Source organism: Chironomus tepperi, unplaced genomic scaffold (assembly GCF_022539635.2).
Source record: "Chironomus tepperi strain 1889 unplaced genomic scaffold, CSIRO-AGI_Ctep_v1 contig_8, whole genome shotgun sequence".
NCBI lineage: Eukaryota > Metazoa > Arthropoda > Insecta > Diptera > Chironomidae > Chironomus > Chironomus tepperi.
In genome coordinates this window covers 946699-971157 of record NW_027226130.1, presented here as the reverse complement: position 1 = coordinate 971157, position 24459 = coordinate 946699, and the positions used below count along the sequence as shown (strand labels likewise).

The window sequence follows — 24459 nt, the reverse complement described above, 5'->3', positions numbered from 1 at the left end:
ATTTATTGATTTAGTCACAATTATCAAATTTAAATAAACTTTTTTTTACCTCACAAATATTAATTCACTACTGAAAAAAGATTAAAATTTTCTTCACGAGCAGGATTTTCCCGTAGCAAAGTTGAATCGAGAATGAAAAGTTTTTCCAATTTTTCGATCGAAAAAGCTTTCGATTTGAGGCATGCGCGTGGGATGCATGTTGAGGGACATTTTTACTCCTCTTTAATATCCCTTTTCGAAAAAAGGAAGTAAATTTACATTCAGAGCTAGGCGATAGTAATAAATTTTCGGGGGAAATGGGGATGTTTTTGCATCTATTTATTTATTTTTTCAGTGATTAACGGTAACAAGGAAGTAAATAAACTAAACAACTAAATTTTCTTTTAAATTAATTCAATATATTAAATATTATTAATACTTTTTTGATTCGCTTCTTTAGTATCAGTTTTGTGATGTCTATGAACTTAGTTAGTAGATAATATCATCAAGGTTCTTTAAACTACATATTGTTAAATTATAGAAAACCAACAAAGCATTTATAGCAACACAAATCACATAGTGATGAAATTTAAGGTGGTTTTTTTTATAGATTCAGGAGGAGGAATTGCTAATTCTTTGAACGTTTAGAGGACGATTTGTCATTTGGTGAGGGATTGTCATCTGTAATGTTTAGAAAAAGAATGCAAATAAGAAACAAAATTCATCGAGAATTTCTATTTTTTTGTTGTAAATAAAGGATAATAAAATTATTTGGAAATTGGATGGATTTTTGGTTGTTGACGTTATTATTAATTGTTATGTTGATTTAAAATACAAATTTTAAGGTTTATAGGTCAAAATTAGTTAATAGTACAATCTAAAACCTCAAACTTAACCTAATTATCATCATGAATTTTCCTATACATTTACCGGCATTTTAATTTTTTCATATATTTAAATAAATCTGCAATTAAAATTTAATGACTTTCTTTGTATATCCCAAACTGCAAATAGCATGCTTGTTAAATCAATATTGAATTTAAGCCAAATTAGTAATAACGGAAAGAAAAAATACGAATTAATCTATTCATCCAGGTTCAAATCCTTCAAAGTTTAAAATGAAAATATGATATTTGCATCTATTCTTATTTTTTTTTTAAATTAGTTTTTAATTTTTAACTATAAATGTTTATAAAATTTAATTGGTCAGTAAATAATTGTAGAATAGTATTGACTTTAAGTCATATAACTTTAATCAAATAAATACACAAATTAGAAGAAAATTTTAATTTCAATCAGGATGAAAGGTTCAAATCCTGAATATTACAAAATATCATACCAATCAGTAAATAATATAGAACCTTTTTTTGACTAAAATTTTAATTTTTTATACTTAAGTAGGTAATATAAAATTTTAAGTTTTTTTTTTTTTGAATTTAGTAAGTTTCTTTTCAAAAATACTTCAAGAATCATAACAAATTCCATAAAACCAATCCAATTTTTCCAAATATTTAATTTTCATCATTTTCTTAAAAAATAGTTCACAATGTAAACAACAAAAGTGGACGACAGAAAACAACGGTTTTAAAGATTAAGAGACAAATTATTTTATTGCAATAAAAAAAATTGTTATTCTTGGCTCGTTAAAAGATAGAAAAATTAAAAAAAATTCACACAGAAAGAAAAAATGTTCAAGTTACAATTTTTTTTGTCCTTTTTCATCAAGTTTTATGAGAAATCTTTGAGAGAAATTCAAAATTAAAGCGACAATAAGCAAAACTAATAAAAAATAGTAAATATGGCATTTTCAGCACGTAAAATTTATCAAAAGGAAAACTTTAGTAAGCATAAAAAAAATCCTTAATTAATTCTCAAAACTGTTGTTTTCTCTCAAAACATTCTCACCTGAAGAAGTCGGTTCTTCAATAATTTTACTCCGACCAGATCGAGTCGGTCGTGCAGGTGGCATTTTTGTGCGATTGCTCTGAGCTAATTTTCCTTTTCGTACGGGTTCTTCTTCCTCTGATTCAGATTCGACTGGTCGTTGCTTTCGTCTTCCTCGTCGTGGATTATTTTCAGCCTCACTGTCGCTACTTTCTTCGCTCGAGACTTGTTGGCGTCGTCCACGTCCAACACGACCTCCTTTTGGTGCTACAGCTTTCTTACCTTTTCCTTTTTGTGCTGTTGTTGGCGGTCGTTTACTAACTGTTGTTGTATTTGGACGACGAATGCTCATGTTGCTCTCATCTTGTTCATTTTGTTCGGTTGGATTGTCATTTACTGCCAAACATTCCTCTAATTTCATTTCAAAGTCTTGTACAATTGTCTGTGAAATAGATGTGAAATTATGATAAATATAACGGTCTTTTGAAATTTAAAATTTAACGGTTATTTTGAATTCAAATTTTTAACGAAAGATTCAAAAAATAACGGTCAAAAATTAAGTAGCTCACCTTCAGCTCAGGTTTAGCAAGTTTAAGTGTATTTGTAATAATTTGTCGGAAAAAGTCATAAACCTCCTGAATTTGTACTTTATCCTTAAAGAATCCAATATTCTCAATCAATTTCTTTATCGTCTTTTCCGTGTACGAGAGTAAAGACAAACAGAATGCAATATCACGCCATTGTCTCTCCTGTTCCGTCATTTTAAATCGATAACATAGTTTATCAACAAGACTCTCAATTTGTCGATCCTTACTGATTAATCCAATAATATATCTCATAATGACTTGATATTTACCCTCTTCAAGATTAAGATTTGGATCTCCCAAACGACTAATTATGTCGGGTAGAACGTTGTACAGAATATTTGATTTGTGTGCGATTTCTTTAAAGAAAACTTCCGTCGACGTCCGAATTTCATCGTCTTTATCAACAAGGCACATAGCAAGGTCAGAGATTTGTCCTTTAATAAGAATCATTTCATGTGAAATTAGATGTGATAGAATTCGTACACTCGTCAGCCGTAAAACTCTGTTTTCGTCATGTAATGTTGAATACATGTGTGCACTCCATGGCTCGACAATATTTGGAAATCTGAATGTTAAGTCACTCATTCCAATTATTACATTGCATTTAATGTCGATATCTTGTGAATGTGAGAAAATGTTCATAAGAAATTCCATATTTTTCTGACAGAATTCGGAACTGACTGACATAAAGTGTACTAAGGCTAATAAGGCTGATCGTTGTAATTCGGGATTATTAAATCGTTTTGGATATTTTAGTACTTCGAGGATTAAAGGCACAAATTTTCTAAAAATACCATCTTTTTGGAACAGCAACTCATGCTCACAAATTGTATTAATTTGTTCAGCAAAAGCATCTTCGGCTGATGGTCCCATAACATCCTCCTCATTATTCTCTTCTTCGTCTTGATTTTGTTGTGGATTTGGTAAAACTGATTTTCGTACGGCTGCTGTTGCGGACATATTTAATGTTGATTTACGTCCATTAATTTTATTAGCAATTGCGCTTGTCTTTTTCTTGTTCTTTTGGATATCCGCTAATTCTTGACGATATTTTAAATTTGTATAAATATCAATATCTAAATAAATAAGCTCTTTCATTGCAACGTAGCCAATCATGAAGATAAAACGCGACAATAGAATCGCCGGTAATTTCATATTTCCAACACGCAGCAACGATCCATTTTGACTTGGACGAATAAACGGTGTCTGTGTTAATCCATTATCTTGTGTTGCACCATCCTGCGTTGCCTTATCACCCTCACCATCGATGATCTTATCCGATATTTTACGCATCTCTTCCCATATCTCAATTATTATTTGTTGACTGATGACGTTTGGTTGGTGGCACATTTTGTAGATGTATTGAAATGTTCTACTGCAAATATCATCAAAATTTGAAACTTTATGATTGTGAAAAAAATTTTTGTAGCAATTTGTCACGGTCGTTACACGTTCGTTATCGAATTCCATCCGTGGATAAATTTGATCCTCCTTGTCAGCATAATAGTTCATCAAAAATTCGAGTGTTTGGACGAATATTCTTGGATCACGTTGACCGCGCTCGCCAAATCCTATATTCTCAATAACATCTGAGTTTACGCGTGTAATTGCTGCTTTGACACTATAAAATTAATATTTTTATTAATATTTTGTTATCTTATTTAATTTTCGATACTTACGACGAGCATACAATGAGCAATTGAAGTGCAAGTCGAGAATCATTGCTTGTGACATTCTCGAGTTTCTTTGAATAAATTTCAAACATTACTTGAATCATTGAATTGTCAATATCGTCGTTAAGGACATATTCTCGGACCAATTCTTCGAATGCAATGTAATGACTGAATGTAAGTCCTTCAATAAATCTCATTAAATTGTAGACAACTTTTACGGAATGTGCGCTAAAAATAAGGTTTGAATTGTTTCAAATTAGTTAAAGTTTGAATACGAATTTAACGGTTTTTTGAAATTTAAATTTTAACGGTTTTTAGAAATTCAAATTTGCTTTCGTCAAGTTTCGTTAAAAATTCAAATCTCAGGAATCCATTAAAATTGAAATCTAAAAAGCTCGTTAATAATTGTTAAAATACTCACCGTCCTTGCTGATCAGTCTTCCACAAGACATGCTTAAAGGCTTCACGAACCGGTTCTCTCTTCTCCTTTGCAGTAGCCCACACCAAATATAACATTTGTCGTAAACCATGTTCAGTATTTTTTATGCCAAACAAGTAGGCGGCAGTGAAGAAATTGATGGCCTCTGCGGAGTCACTTTCTGTTTTTGACATTAACAAATTCTGTAGCTTTGGAACCGCAGCTACGAGGAGTTTTGAGAATTCCAAGCAATCCTCCAAATAACGTACGGCATTTTCGGCCTTTTTGTAATCTTCTTCGTAGTCTTTGCAGTTGTTTTGAAGTAAAAAGTACGATTTAAGAAGCATAGCAAAATAAAGCAGTGCTTCTTCTTGCTCAAAACCTTTTATAGTTTCCCAATTTCCGTTCAATTCTTCCGCTTTACGGACGAGTAAGGCTAGACGCTTATAATCCTTTTCTTCCAATAATTTATCAAAATCGCTGTAAAGTTGAGCACAATCTTCAGCACGAATGCCTTCATCCTCAATTGACGAAGCTGTAATGCATTTAATAATATGCTCGTGCATGTCTTTAATTAGTTCCTCACATTTTGTATTAACTTCATCAGCCTTATTTGATTCCTCAATCATTTTTGTACGAAAATCACTTAGTTCCTTAATTTTCTCATTATAACGCGTTTCAAGTTCCTCAATTGACAATTTTGATGCAAATGGATTTCGTTCTAAGAATGACGTCATCAAATGTATTGCATTTTTACGGACCAAAGCTGATTTATCTTCTAGACGACTTGCAACAACTTTCATGATTGGTGAAAGCCAAATTACAGGAACAGCATCGACACTTTTCATATGCGTCCATAATGTTAATGCTTTTGAGCGTACGTGTGCATTTACGTCATGAATATGATAATAAATATGTTCCAAATATTCATTTCTAATGTCTTTATGATCTTGAATGAGATTCTCTCCCGTCAATTCAGTACAGATGATTTCAGACATTAATGTGAGGATGCAGATTCTCAATTGATATGATTCCAAGCTAAGGACATCACTGGCTATATCTCGTACGAATGGCATTAAAAGAACTGGCGCGATATTCCCTAGTTCCGTAAAGAATTGTGAAATGTTCTTAATTGTCATTGCATCTGCAGAATCATCAAGTCCTTCTAAGACCTGTTCAACCATGACTTTAAAAATTGTCTGCATGCCATACTGCTCGTACAAGACAACCATACCTTGACAAATTGATGGAATTGCCATTTCACAGGATTTTAAAATCTCAAATATTCGTACTGGAAATACCATTGAATGATTATAACGCTTAAGTAAGGTTCCAAGAATCTGTATGGATGTATCGCCAACATTTTTATCCTTAATTGTTGGATGCTCGAGTGATCGATAGGCAATATCGGCTATTAAATTAACAAAATTCTCTTCTGGAACCGGCGGTTGCCATAAATTCTCTAAAGGAAGTTGAATTATGTTAAATAACTGTAACAGACTCTTGTATCTTCTCTCTTCCCATTGAATATGATCCATATCCTCTGGCGAATGCTTCTTAGACTTGCCTTTTCCCTCGCTATAGGCAAATACATCCTTATCGATCTTCTTCATTAACGTTATCTGTGCATATATTAACATTTTTAAGGCATTTAAATTAACACTACGATCATCTTGTGATAAATTTGTCGATTGAAGAGATTCAGCAAGATCTTGTCCTAATTTGTCAAGAGATTTGTACAAAAGATCAGTTGCTCGAAAGATCTGTTGCTTTTGAAGATCTTTTGCGAGTTCCGTGATTGAGAAAAATGTTTCAAAATAATCAAATATATATGATGTTCCATGTTCTGTGAGTGCAAGACGTGCAACTGTAACAAATTAACAGGTAATTAAACTTACAGATTACTGGATTATTTATAAATATACGTACGCCGCAACTTTTCAAAGCATTCCTTTTCGTTATAAACTTTTGTCACACAAAACGAATTTCCTGTGCCTGCTTCAAGCAAATCTGAATTCTTTTGAGGTATTATAAACTCAAACTCCATTTGTGGACTGTTCTTCTTAACTGAATGTAATTAACTATAATTATTTTATTTTATTTCAATTACCAGAAATTTTTAAACAAAGCGCGTTCAAATCTTTTTGACCGTTACGGGAATTGTTACTTTTTGCTTCAATTTTTTTCGCATCACTTCCGCAACACTAATTTACACTCACCAACACATTCAAACATTTGTTTACAGTTGAGCACGTTGTGGAAATTTAAAAAATTAAAATTTAGTGAATTTTAGCATAATGTCTTCTGACGAAGAGGATTTTAAAGTGAATAAGACATCACATAAGAAACTTCTATCGGAAATCAATGATATTGTGAAATTTCAACACATTAAAAAGCCAAAACGAACAGAACCGGCGATAAAAAATGATGAATTTCATTTAATTAAGACAAAGTCATTAGGTGATGAGGACGATGAGAACTCGGCACAGAAATCAAACAAAAAGAGTGTCGCAATTACAGCATTAGCTAATTTAGTGAGGAAAAATGAGAATCAGAAGAAAATTAGTAATCAGTTCCAGGACACATTCAAAAAGCAAAAAGTCCTCAAAAAGCCATTAGAAAAGATCCATGCTGACAGAATACAGAGAACTATTGCTTATGATAGTACAAAGAACAAGCTGTCCAAATGGGATGCAATTGTCACTAAGAATAAGAATGCTGATCAGCTGAAATTTCCATTAAATTACGATAAAACGTACATGAAAGATGATAATAAGGAGATAGGCTTCTCCAACCTCCGATACAAGACCAAAATGGTGCAAGAAATGGAAGCAATTCACAATGAATGCTTTCCAAAAGGAGAAGAACCAGAATTGCCTAAAAATGATTCAGAGCTATTAACACTTGAGGAAATGAAGGAACGACGAAAGGAACTAGCACGATTAAAAATGAGAGAAAATTATCAAATCACTAAGAAGCGATTGCAAGGCAAAATCAAGAGCAAGAAGTATCACAGACTGAAGAAACGAGATGATATTAAGCAGAAATTGAAGGAATTTGAAGAATTGAAAGCTGTAAATCCAGAAGCGGCATTGAAGGAACTGGAAAAGATTGACAAGCAGAGAATCCAGGAACGTGTTAATTTGAGACACAAGAATACTGGAACATGGGCTAAAAACATGAAAGTAAGTTTAACGAACTTTATTTGAATTAACTGAAAAAATTTGAATTTTTGAATTCTACAAAACCGTTAATTTGAAGTTCAAATTTTTGAACTGCGAAAATTTAAATTTTACAAGTCCGTTAAACTAAATCTATTTTTTCACATTCAACTTTTTTAGATCCGAGCAAAATACGACACAACAGCCCAACAAGAAATAGAAGCACAGCTCCAAATAGCTCGAGAATTGACACAAAAGCAAACAAAGGAATCAAGCGACTCAGATAGTGACGAGGAAATGCCATCAAGTTCTAACAAGAATGCTGATAATCCATGGCTGTCTGGAAAGAATCCTGAAGACGACAATGATATTTTCAGTGGATACAGAAAGTTCTGGGAAGAGAAAAATGCGAATGATAAGGCACTGAAAAAGTTGAGGAAAGTCAATGAAAAACAGGAAGAGAAGCCTGAAGAACCAGAAGTTAAAGAGAAGGAAGAAAATGGTAAAATTGAGAATGAAGGTTCAGAGGAGTCAGATGAAGAGCAATCAGCAAGTGAAAATGATGAAGAATCATCAGAAAATGGAAGTGACGAGGAAGCTGAATCACAAAACAACTCAAAGAACGGCTGGATCGAGGAAGACGTCTCGTCAGACAACGAAGATCCATCAAACTTCATTAACGACCTTTTCGATAAAGCAGAAGAGAATATCAACAAGAAAATGGAATCAAAATTAAAGGAACTCAAGCCGAAACTGCTGGCCAGTAACAAACCTGAAAAGAAACCCAAGAAAAAGTCAAAAGCTAAGCCAGACGTAAATGACCCAAAATACTTAGAATTTGAACGAGAAGCACGTCTTGGTGACATCGACGAGGCACTAAATGAAGGCAGTGACGATGAGAATGCAGCACCCACAAGACTTCCACCATCAAAAAAGCTCAAAAATGAAATTGAGGAACTTAAGGAAGAGAAAAAGGCATTTATGCGCGGAACTAAAGATGAAATTGATCCATCGTCATTCTTAAATGTCAAGTCCAAGCATCTATTAACATCAATTCCAAAAACACAGGAACTAGACGATGTCGATGAGGAAGAATATGAAACTTTAGCAGCAGCCAATAAAATGAGTTTAGCAGAAGCTTTTGAGAACGACGACATTATCCACGATTTTATTGAGGATGTCGAAGAGGAAGCAAAGAAAAATCAGAAAACTAACAGTGGAACTCTTATGGGATGGGGTTCATGGGCTGGTGAAGGCATTAAGGAGAAGAAGAGACGATTCATCGACAGAAATCCACAAATTAAGCGTAAAGATCGAGTCATTGTAAACACGACGCCACACGAAAGCCTTAAAAAGCATTTAATATCGTCAGTTCCATTTCCGTTTACAACTATCAAAGATTTTCAAGCATCTATGCGTGTACCAATTGGCAAAGACTTTATTCCATCATCTGCACATAGTAAATTGACTATGGAAAGTGTTGTCACAAAGGCAGGCACAATTATTGAGCCAATGAGTGAGGAAGCACTCGTGAAGACGAAGGATGAAAGGAAAAAGAGGAAATTCATGAAAAATAAGATGAAGAAACCTGTTGCTAGATAAATGAATTAACAGTTTGTGTATTTTATGGTAATAAATATGAATTGATTTAACAATTTTTAAAATTTGGTGCTTTATTAAAATTTATATCATGAACATCATGATTACTGGATTTGTATACATTGATCCTAATTGCATAATACTACGGACCGCATTTAAATGCAGCAAAGTTGCGGTTCCCTTAAGGAGCCTGCAAGATATATAGATGTGTTCAAACAAAAAGTTGGTCGATTTTAACGGTCAAAAATTTGAATTTTTTGTAAACACTAACACTATGAAAGAAAATTTGTAAAATTTTTAAAAATTTGATTTGCAAAATTTTCTACTTTTAAATGAATTTTGTTAGTACAGAAGCATTGTAAATGCTTTATTATATACTAATCTAGCTAACTAAAGCTCAAAAATAATGTATCTTTTTAAATTTGTTTGAAAAATTTTGAATCTAATTTTACAATATTTTTCAAATGTTATTATTTACATTAGTATACGAAAATCCGTATGGTCGAGTTTACTCTGTATGAACACATCTATATATCTTGGGAGCCTGTATAAATAAAAAGTTTTAAACGTGTTGTGCGAGCAGTCTTATACTCTAAATGCGCATTAAATTAGTCATCATCTTCAATTTCACGTCCATAGTATCTAAATGAATTGAGTCTTGGAAATTCATCCAACTGATCGACAATCTCACCAAAGTCGCCTCTATTCAACAGCTTGCCAATAGTCAGATGTTCCAGATTTGGATTTCTTTGTACAAATGACCTCCAATAATCATCAATCCTTGCAACAAAGCTGACAATGAGCGATTTAAGTTTTGGTGTATCTAGGTTTCTGATTGTGTTGAAGCACAACTCTTGAATCTCAAGTTCGGTAAGTCTTCCCGAAATTATGGAATCAATCAATTCAGTCCAATCAGTTGATTCTTTAACGAGATTCATGAATGAGTTCATTTTGATCTTAAACTCTTTTAAGTTGTTCTGCTGTGATACAAAATGTTTGATTAAGGCACAACTTGCTTGCATCATCTTCGTGACATTAGATATGTCAATTGATAATTCTTCAATGTTGCCGAATTGTGATATATTTCTCAACATAAATTCCAGTGACATTCTAAGACGATGATCGAAGTCTTCATTCTGAGGCTCAGAACAATACAGCGACAATTTTCTTAGATTTGCAGCGATAACAGATATAATTTCCATTTCTCCGTCGGTTACTGATTTTAAATCAATATTGATTTGACCAATGATTGGTATATTTTTGTTATTACAGTTGAAGGTACATTTTACTCCAGCCTTTAATCTCAATTTTTCTGAAAAGCCGATAATTTCTCGAAATTTTGGACAGGCTAAAGTGCAGTTCAATAAATCATCCAGGCTCAGGTATGAAAATATAATTATCAATATAATTTCTGGAAGATTCAATATCGACATATCCTAAATTGATATAAAAAAATTACAAAAGTACTCGTTTTTATCGAGTTACTTCAGCGCATTTTTGTCCCAGCGATCAGATATTGATTAATAAGTCACTTTCAGACCTAAAAAACGAGATCCAGTTGGATCCAGGTCACTTCCAGATCTACAAACGAGATCCAGTTGGATCCAGGATTTTCATATTTCAAACCATATAACGGTTATGAAAAATTTAAATTTTTTCTACATTGAAAAACACTGTAAAAAAAAGCAATGAAAATGAAAAATTGTTAGGTCATTTTCCATTTGAAATTTAAGATGAGCTTTTTGTATAATTTCAAACCAGCATAACGGTTATGAAAAATTTAAACCTTTTTTCAGTATTAAAATAGCACTGTTAAAAATTCGAAGAACATTGAAAAACATCAAAAACTTCAAAATATGAAAAAATGTGTTCAAGCATTTTGCATATGAAAATATAAAAATTGTTAATTATAAGCTAATTTATGCGTTATTTGAAAACTTATAAATGTTTGATAAAGCTTTCTACGGATGTTTAATTTTTATCGAGATCTCGCGTTGAAAAATGAACGCCCGAACGAACGAACAAAGTGTCTTATTAAGCTACCTTTTTGAAAAAAATTTCAAAAATGCGCTAAAAACTCTGAATTTAACTATCATAAAAAGTTTTATAAATTTCATTGTTAATCTAAAGCAAATTAGATAGCTTTCTTGTAAATGATAGCACATGGTTAAATAAGTTACACATGATTACTTTTTATATCTACCAAAAATTTCTGCAAAAATTATACTGTGATCTTAACTCCAATAATGTTATATGCAAATAAAAGCGTGTAAAAAAATGGCTACTTTGAATATATAGCAACAATTTAGGCGACTTTATATGAAAAAGGGTTGCCACTGCTAATTGATAACAATTTGTTATATATAACATATTTATAACATTTTTTTGTAAATGATTACTACGTTACACTAAGAGTACGAATATTTGCAGGAATTTTGTCATTGGCGCTTAATATAAATGTAATTAACAACTCCTTACGGATCTCAATAATTAATCACAATAATGTTTATTCATCGGAGTTCAAAAACAGACTAAACTTTTGTATCAAAAAAGGGGTTTTCAACTATGCACAATAAATATTATTCAAATCTCAAATGAACGTTATAACCAAGTTATAACAGGTATTTACTTTATTTCCAGAATAAATTCAATAGATACATGACTTAATTAAAAATATTGAGGTGTATCAAGTGCAATCATTTTCTTGCATTTATCAACATTTCCAGACTGCATTTCAAGATATAATTCAAGCATTTTGACATGAAACGTGACAATTGGATGTCTTGAGAGCGCAACTGTTGTTCTAGCAAGTTCATAATCACCATAAATTGCTAAAGACACAGCTAAATTGTATGTAAAGACTGCACTAGCTGCTTCAAGTGTATTAATATTCCAATCCGGCGATGATCGTGTCTCAAAATCTGTACTTTTTAATTCAGTTAGTAGTTTTGGATCCAAAAATGAAATTGCTTCTGGAATCTTGTCTAGCATGATGCAACTTTCAGCTGAATAAAGGTATGCCAACATTTTATGTGTGTCTGGGATGTTTTCCATTTTCAGCAGTTCCTTTGCATGCTGTAACGAAATTGTATAATCACCCAAGCACAAACTAACATAACTGGATGCTGTAAGGATGTGCATTCTTAATTTCTCAATTGCAGCTTTCGATAAAGGTTTTGATGGATTGCAAAGAACTCCGTCATCAAGTGTCTTGTTCCAGTTATTGCCAAATACCTCAAACGTATCAGCTTTAACAGATTTCATGTCCAACGTATTGGAAATTTGAAGATAATGATTAACAAGTGTCAGTGCATTTCTCAGACATAAAAGTGCAAATTCAAGACTTGTGCTTGGAATAGCTGAAGATCCAGTATCGTCAACTGAATATTTAAGCTGTGATGGAGTTATTACGAATTTCCTGTGGACGCCACTTCCGATAACTGACGAAACAATATTTTTATTCTGTGATTCTTGTTCCTTTAAGTGCTGCTTGTGGACCATAATGCATGCTTCCGCTAATCTCAGCCATAATCTTGGATTTTTATGATAAACATTGAGTGGAACTAGCAAGCAATCAAATGCGTCTTTTGGACGTTGTAGATATAGCAAGGCAATGCCTAAATTATACAATATATCTGGTCTTTTTGTTGCTCCAACACAATGCAATGGAAGTTGATTGCTAAAATCTTTTCGTGCTGTTTCAAGTGCTTTTTGATCAAATAGCAAAGCTTGTTGGAAGAACCTCACAGCTAGTGAATAATGCTTGACATTGAAGTGAATTAATCCCATATTATTGGCAATACAGACATTCTGATCTTCTCCGTACTTTTTGACTGTAACTACTTCATTCTTAAACTGTTTTGACAGTTCCTTTGCTGACATTTGGAAGTCATTCATTAAGTAGAATTGATGAGCTTTTAAAATTGAGAAATTTGATGTCTCTTCTAGTGGAATTATGACTGATTTTCTGTTGAGTAGTCTGGAACGGATTAAAGCAAGCCTGAAGAGATTTCTGTAAATTTCTTGTTCCTCATCAAGTTCTTCTGGCTTTCTTCCTTGCTCTGATTCCAATAATTCATCATCACTCAACAAAATATCATCGTTGTTGATATTCAATCGATTTTGAAGCATTTCCAGTAACTGATCAGCCTTTTTGTGATGATTTGTGTCAAGTAGTATGCACACAGTCAACAGACCAACTTTCTCAAGGAACTTGTTGTTTAAGTGATCGACATGCTGAAGAATTCCAGTCATAATCTTTAATGCTGAATATAGCTGCTTTTGATGGAACAAAACGACAGCATAATTGTAATAAAGTGGACATAAATTAGTTGATGAAATGTCCACAACTGGAACTGACTGAACATCACTTAAATTTGACAGCGATAGGAGTGTCTTCTTGAATTGATCACATTTTGTTAATTCACTTTTGTAGAAGTCAGCTACTGCCTTGTTATGAGCTGCTTTAATTTCGGCAATTTCTGTATCCTAAGAATTTTAGAATTTTTTGTGATTTTATGAGTTTTTAGCTTAGATTGGATATTTATTTCAATGCTTACCATTTTATCGGGATGTTAAGTAGAGGATAAGCTGATTTTGGATATTATTAATGCTGTAATATCGCTGGAATTAATGAATTTTTACTATTTCAAATAGTTTGTTTTGATTTTTTTTGAAAAAGTTTTATACCCACGAATTTTAAATTTGAAAAAACCGTTAAAATGACATTGAACTTTTTATTCCAATTTTGAAGATTTAAAGATGATAGCTTGAACTTGACATATTTAGGCACACATAAACTTTTATTATTTATGAACTAACTAACTACAAAATTAATTTGTTTATTCTAAATCATTAATTACGCATTAATCATGCAAATATCAGCTTCTAACTGCAGGAACCTCTTCTTCATTCCTTTTGAAATTCTTGCACAGAACATGGCACTGAAAATAAAGATACAAAGTTTCAGAATTAATTTCCACAGTCCATGAACTTTTAAATTTTAATACAAGGATTAAAATAAATCCACGGATTAAATTAATACTGAGATTCCAAACTCTCAATTCAAGTCTATATGCTACTTACACAGTAAAGTACAATCGGAAGAGTAATTAAGCATGCTCCAATAACATCAGCTGGTCGATGCCAGTTGTCAGAAATTCTCGTGACGCAGCAGAAACTTGTCCATAAAATAATAATTGAATGTGCAAAGACCACCAGCAATTTTGATGGCATTTCATGGAATCTCGCTTGGATATAGCTAATTAAAAAGACACTACTAAAGAATACAGAATAAGCATGTCCTGATGGAAATGATCGTTGAGATTCAAATACAGTGTACGGATCATATTCTGTACTTGTGCATTTATATTCAGTTACGACAGTTCCTTCAGTGCAGTTTAATGCTGCGTTTGGTTTACAGACTTCAAAGAAGAATGGCCTCAATGATCCATAAAGATTTTTAATCGTGGACGAGACCAAAATGACGCAAATGAAGGATATGAAATAATACTTGAACCATCTGAGGACTCTTTTGAAGACTTTGATGAATTTCTGTTTAGCTGGTCCTTTACGTTCTAAAAGGTACTCTATAAGAAGTATCTGGAAGTTCAAAGAATTGGATGTTAAGCACAGAAATAAATTGAATATAAATTCACTGGATCTTTACCAAAACTACAGTTCCATAGAAATAATAATGCAGCCACCTTCCTCTGATCGTTGATCTCTTGTATGGTAATGAAAGTGACTTATCTCCACATACGAATGGTCTAGAAATTTTTGGAACTACTGAATCTACCTTATTCCATGCTAATAGAACTGAAAGTAAAATATTCGGGATTAAAATATTAGCCCTGGATTAGCAATAAATCAACTTACAGACAGCATAAACAATAACATCTATGCTCCATCGTATTAATGTTCTTCCATCAGCCATGATTGCTTAATGTTTTGTATTGATTCCAACAAGTGGAGTTTCTGAACTTTAATTTGTTTACTTTACAGGCACGGCACACGTTTCGCAGTCAATATTTGTTTTTATTCGCAATATTTGAATTTAGGTTGATTGAGCTTTAATTAACGTAGGTCAGTTCTTGTTGATGATGATGAGAAGTAGAAAAATATTTTTATTCGGACTCATTCACAAGACTTTAATGCTGCACGATCGCTTTTTGACTAACACATTCACATTGTTCTAGAATGTGTATGCTTAATTGCTCTATTGCTTTATATTATTTTATTGTTTTATGTGAGATCTGAGGTAGGAGAAATGCGATAAAGAATTTGATTTATGTTTGTGCATTTTATGATTGTTAACGGAATTTTTATTTTTGAATACTTTGAGAACCATACAAATGTTTGGTGAAATTAGTGGAAATTGTATGGTTTTGAAACATTCAAATTTGAAAAATTCGTTGTTATCGAAAACATTGTAAATGATTGCTTTGAAAGCATTCAAATGTTTTGACAATTTAATAGAATTTGTATGGATTTGATATTCAAATTAAAAATGACCGTTAATTTTTGATTGCAATTTCAAACTGTTTTAAACTTTAAATACAGTAAAAATCGATGAAATAAAATACAAATAATTTTTTAAATATATTTTTGTTCATTTTTCTTTTATTGATAATAGCTAAATAATCGTGTACACCATAAAAAATAGTAATATTATCTCTTCTTCCAATTTGTAATAAATGAATATATATGTTTCTTTTTTCTTTAATAATATATGGAGATGAAGTTTCATGTTTTTTTAAATTTAGTATTCATTTTTTTGCTTCCCTGCACATCCGATGGAATCTCATTTATATCCATCTCATGCCAAAAAGAAAAAAATCTTACTTACATTATATATACCTATTATGAGAATAAATGGGGGGAGGGGGAAACTTATGGTACACTTAAAAACGTAGTATATATTCTCGAGAGACAAAAAAAATAATAATATTAATAAAAATTAAATAAATTAAGAATTTTGAACGAAATATTTATGTAAGGTATTGTTGTTCGTTTTTGTGCTGCTTAATCGTGTCTTTGAATGATGACTTGACGGAATGGTAGAATTTGTTGCATTTGATGCCGTTGTTTGCCAATTCATCATCAACTCACGTTGAACTTCTAACGGAAGTTCTTGCCATACTGTAAATGACATGAAAAAATTTCATTCAATTAAAATTAACTCATAGGATTTAACTTAAATCTATTGGATTTAATTATTTAATCCTCAAAAACTAATTTTAATCCACGACGGAAATAAACCTTTATCTCACCTGACGGATCGATATTCGGTGGAATTTCAGTTTGCTTTGTGGAAGAACACGCAATGGGCTCAGGATTCTTACATAATGGTGATATAATACGAGTTGGCGTTGACGTATCCATTGATGTGCCATTTAAATGTAAATCCGATACATTTAGTTTACTAGGCGATGCAATATCGTCATTGCTTGAGTATCGTCGATTTCTAGCTACTAGTAATAGATTGAGCTTTTTACGTTTTTTAGGCGATGGTTCTAACTCCGTTTCCGATGATCCCGACAAGTCAAGTGAGTTATTTGAGAGCGTTTCAAAGTCCATTAATGATGACGACGGTGATGCTGTTTTTGACCGAAAACTATCACTTAGTGATCCATTTATAGTCTCATTACTTAAATTTGTAATTGATTGAACTTCAACGTCTTGTTTCTTCATTAAATAATTTGCAATTGAGCCAGGTCCTTTTTTCTGTTCTTGAAATTTACTAAAGCATAAGCCTAATAATGTTATATTAAATTGTTGCTTTAAGTCAACCATTCTGTCAAACAGCATGAGGACATTTTTAATAATTTTTTGTTCAGCACCTTCGGTTAATTGAATTTTGCCATCGACACAACGAAAAAGTGACGGTGCCAATGCGCATTGTTTTGTTTCTCTAATACTATTCTTTTTAACTGGATCATATTTTCTAACTGTTACTTTAATTGATTGTGGTATACGTCCATCATCCTGTATTTGTATCATAAGCCTTGATAATAAGGCTTGAAATTTTTCAGCTGCATCACTTCTAATTGAGATTGGACGAAATGAGTCTTCAAGGCCGACCGTTTTCGGCTTTCCTGTTGCTTTAATTTCGGACGTATCAATTCCTAAGGACATTTCTTTAAGTCTCGTTGCCATATCGATTCCAAATTTCTTTTGAAGTCTCTGTATGTCACAATCTTGTAGATCAGCGACTGTTTGTATACCCAACTCTTGAATTCTTGCTGCTGTCTTCTCACCAATTCCTGTAATACTGCGTAAATTCTTGAGATCAGCCATAAATACTTTTGAAGCTGTTGGTGCTAATGCCGTTTGATTATTTGGCTTATTCATTGTACCGACGAGTTTTGCGAGCAATTTATTATGTGCTATTCCTATTGAGCATGTTAATTTAAGATCTTCATAAAGTCGTTTTCTCACACGATCCGCTATTTCTGTGCCTAGCATAAGTTTTGTCTTACATCCACAATTACATTGATTAAAAGTTTCTTCGTCTGGATAGATTGGTCCAACAAAATGATGTTCATTTACATCCAGTTCCGTTAGCTGTCGCTCAATTTCCTTTGTTATGTCAATATAATGTTCATCCAGTCCCATTCGTTCTGTAGTTCCAAACATTTTGTGCAATAGTTCACTGACACGCTTTGAATAAACTTTATAATTTGTCAAATCTTCGCCGTTTACAATAACAAGTTCTGGACATTTCTCTATACATTCTTTCAGTGGCTTCCACTTCCCAACACCGTGTTCCCGTGCTAAATAATTACATGTCACTATCGACAGGCCTTGTCTTACACCTAAAGGCTTATTTTTTAATTCTGGATTAAGAATTTCCTCCACTTGAGCATAGAAATAGTCGATGTCAAGATGAATTATCACATTTAAATGCTTCTGATCACTCGATATATCAAATTCTTCATCTTGTTCCATTTTTTTCTTGGAGTTTTCTAAAAAAAGAGAAATTTTAGTTTGATGTTTTTTATTAACGTTCTATTATGCTTTTTAATTATCGCACAATGTTAATGCTATAAGATTCTATCTACCTGACTCGTCGAAAACTTAATTAGGTAAGCATTTATAACTTTTGCGATTTATTTTTAATAACATTTATTTATTGTTATTCAGAGAAACTTTTTCTGCATCTCTTTTGTTTGCTGTATCTTGATTTAATGAATAACTTACCGTTAGGATTACAAATGTCTGACTGTCTATGCTCCATATGACTTAATTATGCTAGCTTTAAATTATTTTATTTTTTTGTTTGCACGTTTTGTTGTTAACAAAATTTACCGGTTAACTGAGATTTGAAATCTTAACGAAAACCAATCCTTTGTCAATAATGTATTTAAAAAATTTGTTAAAACAGTTATTGATGATTTATTTAGTTAATTTAAGTGCACACAACTAGCTTATTATGATTGTTTTGAAAATAATCAGACACCTGAACTGAGATGCGCTTTGGAATAAAGTTTCTGAATCACAACTTGTTCTCGCGTCATTTTTGTCTAAAAATAGGTAATTTTCTCGTAAATCCAAAAGTTTCAAAAGGTTTTGAAAATTGTCTTTCAAAAGGAAAACTAAATTTAAGTAAGTAAGATCGCATTTATTTAATATTATTCAACTGTAATCTCAACAAAAAGTAGCCTATTAGGTAATACATCATAAAGAATTTATCGAGTTTACGGAATTAATAGCTTAATTTTTGATTTGAAAATTCTCGAACAAAGATACAGCCAAAAAAATCATTTCGGGATCTTTTCTTTTCAAAACAAAAGTGACTAATTGCATAAAAAGATCAGATTGCTCATGTATTACATACGAAAATAATCATCATCAGTATTATACAGCATAGCGATAACATTTTCTCTCATTTATTACAGTTTCGTCTATCAATATACATCAAAAATAAATCAATATGCAAACAATTAAGCTTCAATCGTCAGACAATGAAATTTTTGAATGCGATCTTGCCGTCGCAAAATGTTCAGCTACAATTCGTACTATGTTGGAAGATTTAGGAATTGATGAGAATTCTGAAGATGAAGTAGTTCCTTTACCAAATGTCAATTCAGCCATTTTACGAAAGGTTATTCAATTCTGTACTTATCACAAAGATGATCCAGTTGCATCAAGCACTGATGATGATGAAAATAAGGAAAAACGTACAGATGATATTACTTCATGGGATGCTGATTTTTTGAAAGTAAGTTTACGGAACCTCCTGTAGAATTGCACCATGTTATACTTGTTATGAGTCATAACTAATACATCTGCTTTCAATCATTTTATAGGTTGATCAAGGAACACTATTCGAGCTCATCTTGGCAGCAAATTATTTAGATATCCGCAGCTTATTGGATGTAACTTGCAAGACTGTTGCTAATATGATTAAGGGAAAGACACCAGATGAGATCCGCAAGACCTTTAATATTAAAAATGATTTTACACCAGCCGAAGAAGAGCAAGTACGCAAGGAAAATACATGGTGTGAAGAAAAGTAAAGGAATTGTCATCTGCTCTATAACTAACTTTCTCATCGATCGTAAGAAAAAAACAAATATTAAGTCTATCCTTTAAAAAAAATAAAACCTTTTGATTTTCTTACTATTCCCCATTCTTAATATTTAACCGGCAAGAATAATATTATGTTTCTAAATCACTTATGTATCAGCTTCATTCTGGAAAAAAAACATTAACACAATAAAATAAACTCAAATAAGAGAATTTATCAAAAAAAGTAATCTATTAAGCGCATTTATCTTCACGATTAATCAAATTACGTCAAAAGTAATGCATATGATTGAAATATATTACAGCATATGATGAAATTCAAAGCAAGTGAATAACGGTCATTCAGGATTTGAAAAAGATAACAGATGAATTTGAATGCTCGACAAATAAGCATATTAATGGAACAGCTGCCAACATCAATAATACAGCTAGGGTTTTCAATACCGGTATCCAAATACCGGTATCAAATATTTGAAAACCGAAATACCGGTATTAAAGATTTTTGAATACCGGTATTTGGGAAATCCGGGATTACGGGATTTGAAATCTCAATCCGGGATCCCGGGATTAATCCGGGATTGAATGATGAAAAAAATATCAAGTTTTTAGTCGAATTCAGTGCAAATGTAATACTAATAGTTTTATTAGAAATTTTGAGGATGAAAAAATCATTTCCAGTACACAAAAATGTGTTCTAAATAGTTAACAAAACAAATTAATGACAAAAAATTGCCAAGATTTGTGATTTCAAAGCCGGAAATATCATGCTTTCTCAAAATCCCAATTTCGATAGATTTTTGGGATCAGAATAGAAATTTCGGGATCTCGGGATTTTTCGGGACGGAAATCCCGATATCAAGAAAGCATAATTAACACAGAATATGCCTAAATTGTTGAGATCTTTGGTACGCCTTAACAGAATTTTAAGAAATTACAAACAAATAAATTTAATTTCAGGCCTTTCAAAATATTAAAAATTTAATATGAATTTTTAAAAAATGTTTCAATCAATTTTTGTTATTTGATACTGTAAAGCCTCATTTTTAATTTTAAATTCAAAAATTGTGGATGAAATTACTATATTATATTATTAGACATGATTTTCAAACGTGTGGTTTTTAATTTTTTTAAAATTTTAGACTTTAAACTTGAAGTTTTTGTATCAACACCAAATGAATTCTCAATCCCGTAATCCCGGGATTGAAGCTTCTCCAATCCCGGGTCGGGACTGGAAAAACGTCCGGGATCCCGGGAATGCGGGATCCCGAGATTGAAACCCCTAACCGGTATTCTATTTCAGGTAATTTTTCAAAATGGTTCTATTAAATGAAACGTTGAGTATTTGGAGTCCATATCGCCAAAAAAAATTATTTACAATCATTTATTATCAAATTACGTGTTAAACTTAACATATGAATTTTATATTGAACGATTATTTGGAAAATTGTTTTAACTGATTTTAGTTTCCATTATATGCGTAATATTATTTCTGAGTGTTATTTCTGATAATTTAAAACTAGTATCGAGTGCACATTATTTTGCTATTAGTTATATAACAATTTTTGTTTGCTTAGGGTTGGTTAATTTTTTTGCAATTATAAACCCATTCTTGAACCTGTGAAAAATAGTTCCAATAATATCGAAAAATTTGTCCTTTTATATGGAAAACTTTAAATTTTTTCTAAAAAGGAAACAATTTTTTAGTTTTTTACATACCTAAAATGATATTTTGAAACGGTTTGAAGATTTATTAAAGATTTTAATAAACGGAAAAATGTCAGAAAAGCAAAATTTCACCAATTTCGTGACCTGAGACAGCAATTTTGTCTGAATTTTGAATACCGGTATGATACCGGTATACCGGTATTGAGATTTTTCAATACCGAAATACCGGTATTGAAAATTTGGTTCGGTATTGAAATCCCTAAATACAGCATAAAACTTAGATGATGTCAGCAATAGGGGAACAGCAAAGGTTAAAGTTGATTGTAGTACAGAGACTCAGAATTCACGGATTTGATCAACATTAGAGCAGGATTTGTGTATAATGTCTATATTATAAAGCATATACAGACACAAAAATATTAAGTTCATCAAACCTTAGAAAAATAATTCTGTCAAGTTGATTCGAATGTTTATGCTGTATTTCATAAGTACTTAATCTTATTGACAATTTTGCTTGAGAATTCAAGCTTTATCTTCACTTCTTAATTCAAATGGTTAGTTCCTATCCCTTAATTCTATGTTTTGCATTATTCGAATCAACTTGCAGATAAACTTTATTGTCACATTTTTGTGTTATTTACAATAACTCTTAAAGTTATAATGTTAAATGAAAAAGTCTTCGAAATGATCAAGTATATTGCTATGGATTGATTCCAGAAATTAAGATTAAGTCTTAAGCATTTAAGAAAATTGTACCTCGACAGGCTTTCGATCCGCAATGGCATTCGACATAGTACGTGCGCGAAGCATTCATTCTATCGGATGTTGGAACAGATTCAACTGGACTGTAGTCGATCGTTATCTCTTCGTCCTTCTCAATTTGTCGCAGGGCAAATATGCAGAGTTTTCTAAAAATAAGCAGAATTAATTAATGCTTGAATTTGAGGAATTAAATTTTTAATCCATCGGGATTTAATTTTAATCCATCGGATTAATTAAGTTGAGTACTTACTGACTCTTGGGATTCTTTGTACAGTCACTAACAATCCAAATGCTTGAATTTGGGTCACACGAATGATTAACAAATCGAGCAAGATTACCATAATGAAAAGCATCAATGGTATAAAACCCGTGATTTAAACGATCCATATTGAGGTCAAAAAGGTAAGCATTTTCTGGTCTTTTCCCAGCTTCCACATTCCCCATAAGCTCTCCGGTATATTCAAGGATGAAAACACCACGTCTTATTTGTGCTAATGTCTTAACACCCCATCCACGATTCTCCGTCTTAAAAAGGCACAATGAAAGGTTTCGTTTTTGTTGAGTTACACGATTTAAGCAATCTTTGTCACACAAACAATTATCACAGCATTCAATTATTGGTTCTTGACGTAATAGTCTAACGACTTTACAATGTCGATTCTCTTTATATGCAAATGGTAATTTAAGTAATTTTGGACAGCATATAGTTGAATCCTTATTGCATTTATCACCGCATTTACATCCTGTTATGGCACTTGTACTATCTAATTCCGATTGTAATGTTTGATTCAACATTGTCTCATTTGCAATCATTAACTCATCAGTAAAAATATTCTTGTTAATATAATTAAATTCAGGAGGTGGTTCAAAGTCAACGTCATTTTCGACAATCACAGGAAAGCCTTCCTTTTCACTTATTTCCTTTGCTAATTTGTCCTGCTTAATGCGTTGAACTTCGTCAAGCTTAAAGAAATGATTCCGAAAGACAAGATCTTCAAGATATGCTTTATACTTTTTTGGTGGATCAATCATGGTATGAAATATTACTTGATGAACTTTATATTCAAATGGATCAAATGGAAAGACTTTTTGCATCATAATAACAACCTTCAAATCTTCATTTAGTGCCTTACGTCGCTTAAACTTGATCTTTTCTTTAATGTTGGCAATGTTGACAAAAATGTCAGCTTCAAATTCCTTAAATTTCTCATTGATGTAGTTGATGAAGACTGTGTTGAGTCGAAGACTGTCTAATGGCTCATAAGAATTGCTTTCGGGTCCGTAATTGTTCCATGACACTAGAAATTGCAGATTGACTTTTGTTGTTTCTGGATCTAATCGACAGCCTACAAGGTCATTAGAATTAACATTAGTTTGTTAAAATACAGGTAAAATTATGTTAAGGAGGTAATATGTGTGTCTGTATCAAAGTGCTGGACATTTTGTATAAACGATTTTTACAGTCCTATGCAATACATTATTCTGAGAGCTTTTATGCAAGGAATCATTGGACTGTTTAAAGTATGTCACATAAATTTGCATTTTAAGCTATTTTCTGTTGACAGTTTCGGTCATTGACTCCATAATGTTAACTGTTTACTAATCAACAAGAATTTGATGATTTGCAATAAATACTTACTTAATATTTCAGCAACTTCATAGGTTTGCTGCTCATTTGATGACTTTTTCTGTGGTTTATGAGATAAAGCTTCATTCCTTATCTCACCTTTTTCCTTAAAGCATGACACTCGTCGCTTTTTCTTCAATGGTGGCATGAATTGATAATTTGTATTCTTACACTTTTTAACAACTAGAAATTAAGTAAAAGCTATTTACAATAGCTTAAAAAATTAATTATATTCAATTAACGAGTTTATGATTCAAGTTTCAAAAAAAAAATATTTATGATTTGCGTTATAGATGCAAAAACAGGTATTGCTAAGGCATGCAGACTGTTTTCTTTATATCCACACCGTCAGCTGTATCCTGATTCCTTTTGAAACTTTTTAATTAATCAGGTATTTTACTGATTTTCACTGTAAATATTGATTATTTTGAATTAAGCTGTTTTTTTTAGATTAATTATGTCACGTTCTTACACTTAAGCTGCTTTTTATCAATTAATCAGCTTTGAATTGACTCAAAAACGTGCTTTAATTAATTTCACGTTTCTCACACGCGAAATAAACATTTCTTCAGTT

General features: G+C 31.9%; 7 protein-coding genes and 1 long non-coding RNA gene across 9 annotated transcripts; 3 read left to right on the top strand and 5 right to left on the bottom strand.

Annotated features, from left to right (window-relative positions):
* Window positions 1-343: 343 nt before the first annotated feature.
* Window positions 344-6701, bottom strand: Cap-D2 (CAP-D2 condensin subunit). Its single transcript, XM_070653025.1, has 6 exons — window positions 6471-6701; window positions 4545-6408; window positions 4130-4351; window positions 2433-4071; window positions 1885-2305; window positions 344-660 (listed from the first exon to the last, which is right to left on the bottom strand). The coding sequence occupies exons 1-6, from the start codon at window positions 6586-6588 to the stop codon at window positions 608-610; spliced, it is 4317 nt and encodes a 1438-aa protein (XP_070509126.1). The 5' UTR covers window positions 6589-6701; the 3' UTR covers window positions 344-607.
* Window positions 6702-6784: 83 nt separating this feature from the next.
* Window positions 6785-9366, top strand: LOC139100417 (U3 small nucleolar RNA-associated protein 14 homolog A-like). The gene is made up of 2 exons (XM_070653029.1): window positions 6785-7726; window positions 7883-9366. Exons 1-2 carry the CDS (start codon window positions 6839-6841, stop codon window positions 9302-9304), a joined length of 2310 nt encoding a protein of 769 aa, XP_070509130.1. The 5' UTR covers window positions 6785-6838; the 3' UTR covers window positions 9305-9366.
* A 491-nt stretch (window positions 9367-9857) lies between these two features.
* Window positions 9858-14021, top strand: LOC139100798 (uncharacterized). 2 transcript variants are annotated; one of them, XR_011545472.1, is made up of 3 exons: window positions 9858-10171; window positions 10574-10683; window positions 11942-14021. It is a non-coding gene; the product is annotated as an uncharacterized lncRNA (long non-coding RNA). The 2 variants fall into 2 exon arrangements; XR_011545473.1 differs by having other exon boundaries at window positions 10274-10683.
* Not10 (CCR4-NOT transcription complex subunit 10) lies at window positions 11892-13989 on the bottom strand. The gene is made up of 2 exons (XM_070653536.1): window positions 13861-13989; window positions 11892-13789 (listed from the first exon to the last, which is right to left on the bottom strand). Exons 1-2 carry the CDS (start codon window positions 13861-13863, stop codon window positions 11969-11971), a joined length of 1824 nt encoding a protein of 607 aa, XP_070509637.1. The 5' UTR covers window positions 13864-13989; the 3' UTR covers window positions 11892-11968.
* Window positions 14022-14084: 63 nt separating the features above from the next.
* On the bottom strand, window positions 14085-15505 carry LOC139100858 (phospholipid phosphatase homolog 1.2 homolog). Its single transcript, XM_070653618.1, has 4 exons — window positions 15179-15505; window positions 14970-15118; window positions 14387-14902; window positions 14085-14244 (listed from the first exon to the last, which is right to left on the bottom strand). The coding sequence occupies exons 1-4, from the start codon at window positions 15234-15236 to the stop codon at window positions 14182-14184; spliced, it is 786 nt and encodes a 261-aa protein (XP_070509719.1). The 5' UTR covers window positions 15237-15505; the 3' UTR covers window positions 14085-14181.
* A 397-nt stretch (window positions 15506-15902) lies between these two features.
* On the bottom strand, window positions 15903-18477 carry PolI (DNA polymerase iota). Its single transcript, XM_070652664.1, has 3 exons — window positions 18364-18477; window positions 16573-18267; window positions 15903-16441 (listed from the first exon to the last, which is right to left on the bottom strand). Exons 2-3 carry the CDS (start codon window positions 18248-18250, stop codon window positions 16269-16271), a joined length of 1851 nt encoding a protein of 616 aa, XP_070508765.1. The 5' UTR covers window positions 18251-18267; window positions 18364-18477; the 3' UTR covers window positions 15903-16268.
* Window positions 18478-18818: 341 nt separating this feature from the next.
* On the top strand, window positions 18819-20061 carry LOC139100469 (S-phase kinase-associated protein 1-like). The gene is made up of 3 exons (XM_070653064.1): window positions 18819-18907; window positions 19201-19523; window positions 19612-20061. The coding sequence occupies exons 2-3, from the start codon at window positions 19236-19238 to the stop codon at window positions 19819-19821; spliced, it is 498 nt and encodes a 165-aa protein (XP_070509165.1). The 5' UTR covers window positions 18819-18907; window positions 19201-19235; the 3' UTR covers window positions 19822-20061.
* A 1859-nt stretch (window positions 20062-21920) lies between these two features.
* LOC139100526 (histone-lysine N-methyltransferase SUV39H1-A-like) lies at window positions 21921-24409 on the bottom strand. The gene is made up of 3 exons (XM_070653144.1): window positions 23898-24409; window positions 22509-23604; window positions 21921-22404 (listed from the first exon to the last, which is right to left on the bottom strand). Exons 1-3 carry the CDS (start codon window positions 24031-24033, stop codon window positions 22230-22232), a joined length of 1407 nt encoding a protein of 468 aa, XP_070509245.1. The 5' UTR covers window positions 24034-24409; the 3' UTR covers window positions 21921-22229.
* Between the last annotated feature and the right edge of the window lie 50 nt (window positions 24410-24459).